The following is a 14,477-nucleotide window of genomic DNA, read 5'->3' as shown; positions in this document are numbered from 1 at the left end:
AAGAATTGGACTGACTTATTTGACGGTGTTCTTGACATCCCCTTAAGCGCGGCTAAAAGCAAGCCACCCCCACTGAAAATTGCAACTTGCTAAGTGATCCTTCCCACACGTACACAAGCACATTCCAGTCATGTAATATATTTCTATACGTGTAAGCATAGAAGACACACCGTAGCAAAGCATACAAAACAACTCCTGAAGGCGTTACTTTTGTCACGGCAGCTCTACTGCAGGGCTCTTACCGCAATTTCTGGATATTGGAAGCGATTCCAGAAAGGCGGTAGATGCCATCCACCACACCATGCTTCTCAATGAACTCGGTACAGCTCTTGAGGACCTGGGGAACTGCACACAGGGGAGGAAAAAAAAAAGGCACGTCATCACACGTTTGATCAAAATTAGATGATCATTCATGTTGAAGAATTCTTGGGGAAAAAGGTTTGTAGGCAATAAGATTGAATTTCTTTGTTGTTTTTTGCTTTTTAGATAGAAACAGTAATGAAGTACCACAGGCTGCTACATTTTTCTCATGTTTTGAATCCTGCACCTTTTAGTCTCGTACGATTTATCTGCAGTTTAACCACCAGAGAGGTATTTCTCGCTAAACAAAGGGAGGCAGAACAAGATGCTATCCAAGTATTGACTTCGCATTCAAACTGTTATTTTACTTGCCATCAGGGAGCACTCTCTTATAGTAAACACAAACAGGCATGTTACTGTTATGTTGGTGCGGTAATTTAACCATCAAGAGTGTTTTTGAAAATACGTTGGTGCTCCTCTTATTCATAAACGTCACTCTGCGTTAAAGGCGTGACGTTGCTGAAACCAGGCAGTTTGAAATAAAACTTTTAAATAAAAACAATTTAAAAAATATCCACGCACCATCTTTCAGCGTAAATATCTTATGTTACAACCAGCGGCTTATACTCCGGTGCGGCTTATAAACGACACAAATGAATCTTCTGTTGAATTTTTGTTTGTGTGGTTTATATTCCAATGCGTCTTATGGTCTGATAATAACGCAAAGTAATGTGTTTTGGTGTGTGACTCACCATCATGTCCAGAGTTGAGGAGGTGCTCTCCCAGGTCGCAGCCAAACACCCTCTCTCGGAGGATGCCCCTCTGCTTCAGCTTCTGCTTGCTAGGCCTGGACTTCATGAAGGAGCGCAAGAAGGTGATCAGCTTGCCATGTTTCTTAGACACTGAGGACGCAAGGTAGGAAGGACACATATGAGAAGCCCTGCAAAAGCTCAACTTTCACTTTCCCCTTCCCCTTCATTTCCCCTTCACTTCCTAGCAAATCCAAGAAGCAGAAGTCATTTTTTTTCATTTTACCTTTTAATTTTACTTTTTCATTTATATTGTTTATCATAAGATTTGTATTCATTATTATACTGTATATGTGCTTTTTTCCATGACAGCATTTTCATTCAAAAGGTTTACCTTTTTGTTCATTAAACTGACTGCTAGGGCTATTCATTAATTCCATGGTCTCAACGGTTAAAGGTTTGATGATGGCAACAGTTCGCTCCAGTCACCAATGTACTAAACTGTAGTTACAGTTAGTCCCCAAAATGGACGTTGGATTTTTCATGATGTGAAGCTATCGCATTTTTTATCCAATCCTTTCGGATGGTTGTCCTTTCTCAAGCTTCACACACAAACGCAAAACAGACATTGCAGCATTCATGAACAATTTCCAAGAATTCTGGGATGTGACAATATCGCGGCAAGTAGTCAAGCTGGAAACATTTTACCCGGACCCGCAGAAAACAATACAAACACCAGGATCTAAGACCCCCCCCCAAAAGTAAACTGATATTCATTTTTAAACAGAGTTATGTGGCTTCGAATCCGATGGTATTTTTCAAAGAGTCATAAATCTTTGACATGTGGCAGTCTGGTGCAGGGTGGGGATCCAGATGATGATAGATAGCTGGGGGAAATTGGAGTCTGCAGATCTGCCCTGGCAGATGAAAATAAAACAGATAATATCCAGACAGGATAGAGCTCAACCGACAGTATAAGGACCACTGGCAGCTTTAAGTTGCAGCTCATGTGTGACAACATTTTTCCCCGTTGAGGCTTGGCTATGACGAGTAGGGGGGGGCAGGGATGTGAGGCCAAGCATCACAGCAGAAAACAATTATCCACGTAATGGCAAATGTTCGTTCTTTAACCCAAAAGCCACAGCCCTGTCAATGTAATCAGAGAGTGACTTTTCAGAGGAAGCAGTCGGGCAGGAAAATTCCTACTCCATAGAAACGCACCAGTGATGTTACAGAGCAGAGAGGCCATCGAGACAAAGAAAAAGCTTGAGCAGGAGTTATCTGATACAACTACAGGCTGCCACCTTGTCCGCAATACAAAAATCAACATAATCGTCTTAAATGAGCTAAGTCTATTCACTTTGACCGAAACCCCCTCTGGATTCAACAGTTGTCCACGCCCAGTTACTGTTGGTGTTCCAGCGGGAAACTTTGACGGCTCTCCTTGAAGTTTATTGTAACAAATCTCTGACTTCAATTTCACAATGATTGCAAAGCATGGCTCTAGGATATTTCTTCTACTGAGCTAAAGGGGGGCTGAGAAAAAGTATTTCTAAATGTTGTATGTTAGAATTAGGCCTGCCACCGTTGAGTTATTTTTAGTATTCGGATATCCCTCAGAAATTTGAGTCGAATATCAAGTATTTTGATATACTGTAATTCCCCAAATATAGGACACACCTGTGTGTAGGATGCGCCCGTAATTTTAGGGTCAAATTCGAGTATTTTCTGTTATCGTGTATAGGAAAGAACCAACAGTTTGGCGACAATGTAAAAACTATCGCAAAACAGAATATATCTCTGTAAATTCTTCATATTTTCTTGAGTTCATATCTGAAAATTGTATTTTTGTTGTTTGATAAATGTATAATGATCGACATTATCTTTTAAACTTACATTTTAAATATATTGAGCAGCACACTATTACCTCGAAACATGAGATTTCGGGACAAATCTCTCCCCATAAATGTTGGTCTATAAGACAATTTGCCGGCTGAAACAGCATATTTGAGTCAGCAACTGTGTCAGAGTCATTTACGTCTATCACACCAGCCTATATAGAGCACTCCAGCGATGCTAGCCGGTGGCTAATTCATGCTAAACACAGCCATGAGGAGCCCAACTCACCGGTAAACATTGGGAGCAGCTGCCGTTTGCCAATGACAGCGTAATTAAGTCATTTGTTAGCGCCATGAATTGGGGATTGAGCGTTAGTTATCGGGTGTCGGGAACTACAATTGCAGTAGAAAGTAAGTTAAGCTGTTACACCGCCACACGCTGCTAGGAACAACTTCAAAATAAAAGCATAGCAAGGCATTCACTGCATATAATATTTGGCTTGGCAAACTGTTTTATTTTGAAGTTTAAAACGTGCACGCACCCTTGATATTTTTTTTTTCTACATTGCAAAGACAATATTAACAACAGCGCAGGGTCTCGCTGTTTAACAGCAGCACTGACCTTGTTTGAACAAAAGTGGCAAGGTGTCCAATAACGAGCCTTCCAGCTTTTAAAGGATCAATGACATTGTAGTAGGCAGCAGGACATTGCTGTTTATCTTTAGCATTTAAGAGAAATGGCAATTTCCTTGCATTGTAGCATACGGCAGTAATAACAAAAAATGTATTCTGTTCAATCAACAGATTCCATGGACCAAAAATACTTGCGGGATTATTTTCCCGTATCTGTGTGTGACGTCATGTCGTAAAACGTTATCTGATATTTAAAATTCTAAGAATTTAAACCATCCATACATTTGCTGGATTTGTTGTGAAAGAATTTGAACTTTTGCCTATAAAATTATAACTCGTGCGTACAATGTCGTAAATCAAAACTTCAAGCGCAGTCATACAATACTTTTAATAAGGGAAATGAACAGTTAATACATTCATTGCCACATTTCCTTTCGACAGCGATCGCCATTCATACCAAACGAAAAGGTTCAAATCGTAACTTTTAACAAAGAGTTAATTACCATTAAGTTTTAGTCTGCTGCATGTGCAGGAATTTGCGCGAAAACTTACATTTGATTTAGATAGAGTTTATATTCTTACCTTGTTTCAACAGTACATGACTAAATTCAGCCACGGGGCGCTACATTCGATCGTCAAACAGACGCCTGTCTTTTTTTTCCGCAGTTAAAACGAAATGGATCAAACCTTGATCCGGAATGAAGATGTAAAAGTTAAAAAAAATCTGACGAAAAAAGACTCGCAGGCAACGGTATCCTCTTTGCTCCGTCAGCCAAGTTTCACACGCCTGCGCGTAAGCATTGGTTTACATACAGACACGTGCTGCCTTCATGTGCTCCAACGTGTGTGGTACATTTCAGACCTCGACCCGGAGACGCGACAATTCGTAAAACGTATCCAAGTTTTTAATTGAAAATAAAAACTATAACAAAGGGAGTCTGTCAGCCTGTGTGAAACTTCATTTTTGTTTACTTTTTTCCACGCCGGCTACATCGCAGTAATGCCTGACCTTGTTATGAGGATGAAATCAGACACAGCAGGGTACATAACTGTTATGGGTGTATGCCAACTTGCTGATTCGGTACATACCGTGGTTTTAAGTTCACAGTTCGTTTCACATTCATAGAGCAAGGAAACATAACGCAAAATGTGCTTATTTTACTTAGAAACAGGACAGTATCAACAACTAAAATCTGTTCTTATGGTAAACGAATGATGCAGATAATTTGAGGAATTATGCTAAAAAAAACTGTCGAGCTTTATTTGCGTGGCACATTTGAAGAGTATTTTAAAGGCCTTTTGAAGTTGTCTATGTAATCTGCAACTCAAAAGACAACAGCAACATCAACAAAATATGGCTGGTTATATCTGCTAGGCAGAGGCAGAGCTGGATTGTGTTTGTTTACTTTACAGATTAGGCTCCAGATAGTTATGATTATGCTCTATGTGGGAATCCCAATAACTACACCACATGACATATTTGCCCTTGCATTAGACAATCACATTCATTGCATTTTTTTAAGACAACAAAAAGCTTTCAAGGCCTACATACCGGTAATATGCTTGGGGCTTGTGTTTAGGCAAACTGCTGATCCATTGGTTTGACAGGACTATTTTTAAATGACTCATGGGTCTAGGCTCCCTCTTGACCTATTCTCTTGTTGATGATTGTTCAACTGTATTTTGTTTGCCACCAGAACATATCTAAAATACTTGCGAAAGTATAATCAGGCTGCAGAAGTTTTGGTTTGTACATATAGTCAAGGACCGTAATTACTGACGAGCAGACGGCATTATAATGCCCGAAGACTACTACTTATTACTGCAGTAAGTTTTATAAACACTTTGGAATTTTTTTTTCCTCCCTCATTGGGGTTCATCTGCCTCTTAGTAGTTTACAAAATAAAGCTAAACTGATATGTTTACGGCCCGAAATCACAAGACTGCAGTCAGACTCTTCTGTCTTCATGTGACTTCAACTTGACATTCACGTTCAATGACTTTATTATCTAGTTAGTTGTTTTCTTTTAACGAAACGTAAAGCTTGTCATGCTATTCCAAAATGTTGTGCTTTTTTTATGGACAGCAACAATAATCAGCACAAAAACGTAGAATTTACAAGTGTGGCGTAAGGTGTGTATACTGTTTACAGCAATAACTAGATATAGCAGACTCAAATTTGGACATGAAAAGGTAAATTCAATTTAAAATTCCTCATTCTATTACAGAGTGGCCTAACGTCAAGCTTATGTGGTAAACCTGTAAGAGAGAGTCTGCTTGTAAGTCACATTGTAAGGAGAGCAAAGCAAAGGGGTGGAGTTGACCTTTGATACAAGTGTTCAATGTGTCACCTACAGGACAAATGGGCCAAGAAGCCCTCTGCCATTTTGCTTCATGACATTACAGAGTGCAATGTAGTGTGAAACATAAAGACAACATCTTGACTCCCACAAAAACAATAATAATAATTGAAAAAAAAAACTTTGCCGGTTTGACATCTGCAGCAAGCTAAGATCCGCCAGCACCAGCCTCCACCAAAATGAGACGCAGTCGTAAAGATTACTCATGTGGCGAGACAAGTTACACAAGGGACCTTGAGAATTTCAGAGCCCAGAACTGGAGCACCAGGAAATGAGCCGGAATCCTTGGGAACTGCAGTAACAAATCAGATTTTCGGTTCTCTTACACATTCTCTATTCAATCACTTCCTGTCTCCTTCACACGAGCAGCTGTTTGAGCTCATTCACAATACGCTCAAACAGCTGCCCAAATCACAGGTCCCCAGACATGACAAAAGGCGTGGAAATAAGCTCTACATCTGTGTCTGCAACTGCTAGGTTTACTGGACTGTTAAAGGAGAAGAAGGGTGAAAATCCATTTGGATCATCAAATGAATGGAAACAACACTATCGTCTGTTTGCACCATGAAGATGGTAAATGGGAAAACAAAGGTCGATCACGCCTTGAAGTGGACACTAATTGGCTATCGTGTGTTTGGCATAACCTGATAGGCTGATGAGGGCTAAATTGAAAAAGAAAAAAAACACAGCCCACCAGCATCTTTAAAGGTAGAAATGGATTCTTTGTAAAGAGTTTGCTTAACTTTGGAGCAGCTCAGGTTTCGCCTACTACAAAGAGCTAAGCACAGAGATATGAATGTAGTCAAGGCTAACGATAGCAACAAAGATGCTAACGTAGCGAGCCATAGCAAAGCTCTTTGCCAAACTAAACAAGAACACCCCACATTTGAGCAACTCTGCAATAGGCAGGACAGACCAACCTGCATCTTAATATGATGATCAAATTATTAGTCGAGTGAAAGCAACAACACTCTTCCTCCTTCCTTCAATCTTTTCATCTGACACAGGAGTTTTTCTCGCAAATGTCAGGTGAGATTACAAAAGATTGATGAAATCAATTAATGGCAAATCCTAGTTTACCTCTCAATATTTTAATCTTTGACAGAACTAGATAAAAGTCTTGCACAGGATCGGTTTTCACATTACAATGGGAAATAGCAATGGAGCGCAGATTGAATCTCAGAAGAGCAGGTACATTTTTTTCCCCAACGTTCGCGGCTCCCCGAAAGGAATGTGCACTTTTAGTCACCATGGAGAGAGAGACAGCGATTCATACTGTTGCAGGACAAAGCTTAGCACTCAATGGATGGGGTTTACAGACCCCCCTTGCTGTGAAAGGATTAAATAAATCAAGCCCAGTCAGGACCCAGAACCACGACACCCCTACCGCCATCTTTTAGATTCCACCAAACAGACATGCCCAAACACAGCTGGACCTCATCCAGACACAGGACATGTTGAGCAGCTTTGAGAAATGCTCCAGTAACCTGGCTCTCCCCTCAAGTCATTTACATATTATGTTCAGGGGCCAAAATAGAAAGAGGACCCAGAGATGAAGACAGAACATTGTTCTCTTCTGTGACTAGCGCTTTTCATAGCAGGGATACATCTGATTCAGCTACAGTAAGATATTCTTCTCTTACACACAAATCGCATAAGAAATGTCAATTAAACCTGTACACTTAAGAAAGGTTTTATGATACAGTTTGACCTAAGACAGGAGCGTAGGCACAAAAATTTCTCTGGAGTCAGCAAAATACGTTTATAAGAATAGCACAAAACAAACATTGAAGTACTGTAGGTTTAGAATTTGTTTAGGGCAGCACACAAAGCGGCTTTTTTTTCTACCTGAACTTAGGCTGTAGTGGTTAAGCGGGTCTGCCACCCATGCACTGTCCTGTATTACACTCTCCATCTCCAAATCTGCATGCATCCCGACGAACGGATGGACCAACAGAAAGATGGATGGATGGAGACATGAGAGAAGCAGCAGAGGGAGAGAAGCACTTTACGTTAGACAAACTGGCAATTCTTTACTAAAGTTTCACTGTGTCATTGTATCTAAAAATAATTTCAAATTAAACAAAACAAAAGACTGCAGGACAGTCACATTTTTTATGTGTAAGTGCGCAAGTGAGGAAGGGATGCATGGAGCGGGTGGCAGTAGTTGTATACCAACACGCACAGGGAGGGAAGAGACTCCATGAGGCGGGCGGCAGGCCAGAGCACGGGGACGCTGAGGCAGAGGAGTCAGAGTCAAATGCAACAAGTCAAGACACATGCAAGTGCAACATACAAACATTTCATGTGTGATGAGACGTCGCAATTAAAGATGCGTCCAAGCAGTGAGAACAAGCAATGCAGGTTGTAACACAGGGCAGTATTTCGTGTGTAAAACTGCGTTTGACAGCAGCCGAAAACCAAACATTAAAGGTTAAATATTTGTAGGGAAAAAAGAATAACACATTTTATCAATTAGTGGAAAAAAGCAGCTACTTTGATTCATGTTAAAATATCCTCGGTGTGCATTAAGGGGCAAATTATGTGTAATATGCATGCAACGGAAGCTGAACAAACAGCCTGCACCAAAATTGGAGAGTGTGCAGGCATATCATATTTTTAGTATTTAGTATTTAGTATTTGTGTACCACAAAAATATGCTCAGGTCAAAAAGTGGAAGTTTTTTTTTTTTATGCTCCAAATACTGGATATCGTCTTTCTTGACTACTAATAATTGGTATTAGGGTTGCAGCTTTCAAGTTTTGGTATAATGCTGAGTGAAAAAAACTGTTGACATAAAGCTTTGACTAAGAGATGACACACACATATACACATACAAACACATCCTCCATCTCAAAGTGAACTACTTCTTGAGAACAGCCTTATCTCTGAATTGTCATCTACGATTACTCCCTTCTGACAACACTTGACTAAATTGTTACAATGGAATGGGACAACAGTACCTGGCTTCGGCACAGAGTTGGTCATGGACTGTGGCACTTTATCATTTATGAGCTCCACACACTCACTGGGAAAGTAGCCCACCTTGGAAGGAGAAAAAGGAGGTACAAAACAAACCAGACTACAATCAATCAGAGTACCAACGTCAAAATAATAAATTGAGATCAATTAATGACAGTCATAGTTAGAGTGTTGTTTTTTAATCCTGTTCATCTTAAGCTTAATCTTTAACTTTGTGCTTCCTGTATGATAAGTAAAACCATTTTATTTTATTTTTGCATGGGGCTACTTGCGCTTGTTGTATGGAGTTGGAAAACGAAAATCAATCAAACTCTGGCTGTCATTTGGCATAACCTGACAAGCTCTTGTTACGGGTGGGAGGGCAGAAGAAAGTAAGATTAATTGAATGGTGGCAGCCAAAACTGTGATCATGACTTAAATTCCATCAACTATGCAGCTCTACCTTGAATTACTATAAAATGAAAGCAAAAAGCCAAAGAAAAATCCAGCTGTGTTTATGATGATGTTTTGAATGGCACACCTGAAAGCCGTGCTTCCCCCTCCACCATGTGGTGTCTTCTTTAGGAGGCATGTCAATCACGGACACAATGTCACCAACCTGCATAGAAGACAAAATAGGTTACTGTCATTTTGCAGTTCTAAAATGTGGCCAATTAGAAATCCAAGATTTTAAATTGCACAGCATCGTGAAGCACTAGGGTATTTTAGGACTCATCCTGTAGGCATTTTTTTTCCATTGCACTAGCCTTCATCTTTAAACCAAAAGCAACTTTTATAACAGTAAGAAAATATCATGAGTGCTTTAAGAAGCAGAGGAAGAGACAAATAGTTTCGAGTGGCACTGTTGTCTCTTGAGCACAGTAAAGTTGAATGGAATGCATTCTCTGCATATCTTCAGACAGACCAAGTGAGAGACTGATGACTGTTCTGTATGTGGTGGTCACCTCAAAGGATAGCTCGTCTGACGCCTGTGCAATGTAGCGCTTGATGACATGGGCAGCTGCAATTGCGGGGACGTTGATGGATGACTCTTCATGAACCAAAAGATGATTTCCCTTATTGTCAACCTGGAAAACAATCCTTGTCAACAATCCTTACACCACAAATTCAAAATATCACAAGCGAAAAAAATGCACCTTAAAACATCTTAGAGGTGCAACAATTATCTGATTATATTGCAACTAATTACCGGTAATCAAAACAATGAAGTATTTTTGTAATCCATTTTTTAAATATGAATTGAAATCATCTTTATTTGCAGCCCTAGCAACTATAAAAGATTAAAACGTTCTTCTTGACAAGAAACCTAAGTCATACGCTGCTTCCACCTGCGAGCGTATGAGTCAAACCCAAGGGCATGTGTTCAATTATACAGTACAAGCACAGCAGAGGAAATGAAACATGATCCGCTTCTGACAGGTGGTCTTCAGCCAGTTCCACATTGTAGCCCCCCCCCGACAAAAGACATGGAATTATGAGAAAAATTACATTTTAAGACAGGCCAACAGCAAAGATAGAACTAAAAATATCTTCTTCACAGTGTTTCGCTGTTTCTTCCTGCTACTATAGTCGCTAACAGCGTACAACCAAGACAGACACAATTTAATAACCAAACTGGGCCTTTTTTTTTTTAGGTTTCTCCGTTTCAATGCCGTGAATATCATCAAATGCACACAATCTCTGCCATCATTAGCACCACACAAAAAGTTAATTTCCATGAGATTCCAAAGGTAAGCAGAAGAAAACCAAGTGCTAACTGTGTACATACACTTTATATCAATAATGTAGTTCATTTCCAGTTGACTCCTTTAAGGAATTGTCCAACCACACCATGCAACATGGCTTACATTTATCATATAAGCAAAGGCAATTGTATGAGTTTCTAGAAAGTTTCTAGAAAGGTCCGATTAACTTTGTACATGCCACAAAAACGTCAACCGCTGTATCCAGTGTCAGTGGAATCATGATAAATTATGTCAAGTACAATTTCAGACAGACTAAGGTGTTTGATGCGTCTGTAAATCTGTTTTCATGCACTGATTCTTCTGCAGAAGAGGAATGTGTATACATACCTCCATCCACGTGAGGGCAGGCCCACAGTTTATCTTGTTGTCAGCGATGGCCGAAAGCCGGGAGAGGTAACCCAACAACATCTGGGAAACAGACTAATATGGAAGTAGAGGGGAAAAATAATAACAAAAGAGGGAATTTACAACTTTTTGTCATACCCTGTTATAAGTGCCAACATGACTTTATAGCGGTGCGTGAGTGAAATCATCTGCGAAATAAAGCCCACACTGGCCTCATCTTGTGCCTCATTGAAAGAAAGAAGGAAAAGTGCAGGGCAATACTGGTGAGCTAAATTATAACTTAATTCTAATTAAATCATTGAGAATATCGGGAGAGCAATGTCAACATCTTAGTTTGTACCTTACACTTTGTTGAAATCTTTGCTTTAATATACTGTTGCGAGGCCTCAACCCCATTGTTTGGTGGAATAAATTGCAATAATAATGCTAAAAGCAATATTCACTTTGATTAATGTACAACCACAATGTTTTAGTGTTTTTGTTTTCCAAATTGTTTCCAAACAGATATCTTACTTCATTTTTAAATTAATTTGATTCATAACTGGTCTTTTTAGGTTTCAAGATTTGCTCTCCCTGAATCAACGCTTTTTCCCTGCAGATTCCTGGAGAGGACTGAAGACCTTACCAAAAAGTATTTGCAGAGATTTGTTTTTTTGAGCACTATATTTTTAATGGCTATGAGTCACAAGAACACTAAACCAGTAAAAATGAGTTTAGAGAGAAGGATTAAAAGTGTCATGCGACATCCTTGGAGGCAATTTTTTAGCAACCCAGGCATGCACTTTTAAACGCTCACCTCTGGCTGATCGGTCAAAGTGTCAAGTCTTGGCAGCTCAGGCAGCTGAGAGAAACGGCGGTCATATATGCAAAGGTGCAAGTGTTTGTCCAAAACACGGAAATCCTCATAGCTCCGCTTCACAATCCAGCTTCGACCCTTCAAAAAGAAAACAGCGGGCAAGTGAAGTTTATGCATGCAAAACCGATTTACAACCAAGATCATCTTGGAAAAATGCATAGCAACCATAACATGTTTGTCCCAAATTTACTATTATAAACATAGAGGTCACAAAATATTTTTTTCTTGTCTTTTCCAACTTCAACTACCACGAAGCTCCAAATTGCCTACCCGAATGAAAGAAACTAGGGTGGAAAATGTCTTTTGCTTTGATTTGGCCTAGAAAGATGTGTCTGTGCTGGGGCCAAGTTTTGTGCCCTGGGACTGGAGCACAGCACTCAAGCCACTGATTCTTGTGGTGTTTAAAGCACTAGCTGTGGCAGGCGGGGCTCAAACATCTCTGTGGGCTCAGTGAACACATTAAGCTTTACTGCTCCACATTCATACTGGGACTCCAGTTACACTCCACGTCTGGCATTGTGGAAATGAGCTGTTCACAAGGTGCTCTACAAAAATCTAAACTCAGCTCTTTGTAAGTTGCAGCCTTTTTTTTTTTAGACTACTGGGGAAGATCTAAGAATTTTCCAGTGGCTCTAAGAAGATGGAATTTCCAAATACGCAGTCACATACTTGAGTGCCATTGCCAAGGACAAGGAAAAGGAATGCCCTTAGCGAATGGAAACGCATGGAGAGGGAAAGAGATGAAAATGTCACAAGGGGAGATTCGGGCAAACCTCCTCTGCTGCAGGAATAGTTTGCTATGTTTGGGTTTATGACATTTTATGCAGATGTTTTTACATGCCAAATTATACGAAGAAATCTGAACAAACAATCTATGTTGAAGGATGAAGGCTGGCGTGTAAAACAGCAGCCCAAGCTTAAATCCACAATAAGGATAGTACATTTATTTTGCCATTTTCAACAGTAAACTGCAATTCATTTGAGAACTAAATTATTCTTCATGTATAATTAATTCCTTTTTTACTCGCAGTCGATCGAAAATGACTTCACCTGTGCGCAAGGCTCGCGTAACAACCAATCATGGCGCACCTGTTGGTCATGTGACGTGATTGATCGTCCACTGAGGCACACGTGATGTCATTTTCAGCCGACAGTCGAAAAATGCGTTTTGATGACTTTATGATAAAATTAAGCCTCACCTGGCAGTGAATATGAACCAAGTATACAAGCTCCTTGGACTCATGGCCATTCCGCGTCACTTCATTCTGTTCATCGCCAAGAGACAACTGAAAAGCAACACAGTAATTATGATTTCACATTTTGTATATATATATATTTTTTCTAACACATTTATTAGTACATTTATTCATTTGAAAAGGGACAAGGCACATTAACTCATTTATTCCCAAAGACTTATTTTTACATTTTTAAAAAATCCAGACATTCCATCCCTGGTATTTATTTATGCCCTCCCCCCATGGCTTGTCATAAATTGAGTAATTCCCTAAATTAAATGATGACGTTAGCACTTCTCATAAAGTAGAAGTAGAAATCACATCTTGTCACCCACAAGAAACATTGAGCATGATGACGTTTGTTCTTCAGCCGGAAAAGTATCTAACAAGCACCTTCATCCAAGATACCTTACATAAGAGTGTGTTCTATTCAAGGTGCATATGAGTCATCACTGCTAGATTCAAAGTGTAGAACTGAGGTCAAATAAAGGTAAATGTGACTATTGTACAAAATGTGGACAAAAAGAATGTTTGCGTTAAATAAAAATGCACTCGTAGAACAAAAACATTGAAGGGCAAATCAATAGGCATCTTTAACAGTATTGTACAAAAAAACCATCATGAGTGATGTTTAAAGAATAAAAAAAGGTAAATATGGCAGACCGTCAGAGTAATGAAATAATAACAATGTGACTTTCATTAGAACAGGCTAGAAAGGAAAAATCATCAGGTTGACTCACAGCTGCAATGCTATTAAAAGTTATGCTAAAGATATGCAGACATTTCCAGTGGTGCAGGAAACCATAAACACAAGACTGCTCAAAAGAGCAATTTGATCTCCAATGGAAATAACATTATAGGTTAGCAAATGCTTCTGCTCTTGGCCAGTAGTTGGCCCACATGACAAGCGCAAGGAGATCAAACGGTAAACAAAATCAAAGGTATTCTGGAAACGATGTCAACCTTTTTAACAAAGACGCATGCATTTTGACCTGCATGACCATTGTGTGTGCGTCACAGTCAATGGACTCCAATGAAAAATCTTACAAAGAGAAACCTTTTTTTTAAACTAATTACATTTCCAGGCACCTGAGCTTGCCATATCAAGCCCATCTCCCATATCATTTCTGAGCCATATCAAAAAATAATGAAAAATGCAAACCATCCATAAGAGAGATTTACAAATATATCGCCAATACTAAAAATTAAGAAAGAAAAACAACACGCGGCCCTTGAGTACTCACTGCAATGTCAAGTCTGGATTTCATGCGTTCCACGTCTTAGCTGCCACACTTTGCTTCCCCTTTATGCGGTGGAGATTCACACCAAATCGTTCCCCCTCCTTTAACACCCAACACCTGTCTCCAGTCTCTTTTTCTCATCCCGTCTCACAGAGTCCAGTTTCAACCGTCCAAAGCACAATTCCAATGGGGT

At 39.7% G+C, this 14,477-nt stretch overlaps 1 protein-coding gene across 3 annotated transcripts in view; it reads right to left on the bottom strand.

The window, feature by feature from the left end:
• arhgap32b (Rho GTPase activating protein 32b) overlaps positions 1–14,477 on the bottom strand; it is a 40,015-nt gene that overhangs the window by 8,563 nt on the left and 16,975 nt on the right. The window contains exons 1-11 of one of the 3 annotated variants that reach the window (XM_088441301.1): positions 14,288–14,364; positions 13,008–13,094; positions 11,749–11,886; positions 10,935–11,027; positions 9,807–9,929; positions 9,383–9,460; positions 8,844–8,925; positions 8,066–8,116; positions 7,729–7,803; positions 1,053–1,202; positions 243–345 (exon numbers count right to left, since the gene is read on the bottom strand). In XM_088441301.1, the coding sequence (XP_088297427.1) occupies positions 243–345; positions 1,053–1,202; positions 7,729–7,803; positions 8,066–8,116; positions 8,844–8,925; positions 9,383–9,460; positions 9,807–9,929; positions 10,935–11,027; positions 11,749–11,886; positions 13,008–13,094; positions 14,288–14,311 (1,004 nt within the window). In that variant the 5' untranslated portion in view covers positions 14,312–14,364. Of the gene's footprint in view, positions 1–242; positions 346–1,052; positions 1,203–7,728; positions 7,804–8,065; positions 8,117–8,843; positions 8,926–9,382; positions 9,461–9,806; positions 9,930–10,934; positions 11,028–11,748; positions 11,887–13,007; positions 13,095–14,287; positions 14,365–14,477 lie in introns of those variants that run through there. The other 2 variants (XM_088441299.1, XM_088441300.1) reach the window with 2 other exon arrangements.

This window comes from Hippichthys cyanospilos, chromosome 18 (assembly GCF_059441005.1).
Source record: "Hippichthys cyanospilos isolate Australia breed blue-spotted pipefish chromosome 18, RoL_Hcya_1.0, whole genome shotgun sequence".
In the NCBI taxonomy this organism is placed as follows: domain Eukaryota; kingdom Metazoa; phylum Chordata; class Actinopteri; order Syngnathiformes; family Syngnathidae; genus Hippichthys; species Hippichthys cyanospilos.
The sequence above is the reverse complement of the archived record's forward strand: the minus strand, read 5'-3'. Positions and strand labels throughout refer to the sequence as shown.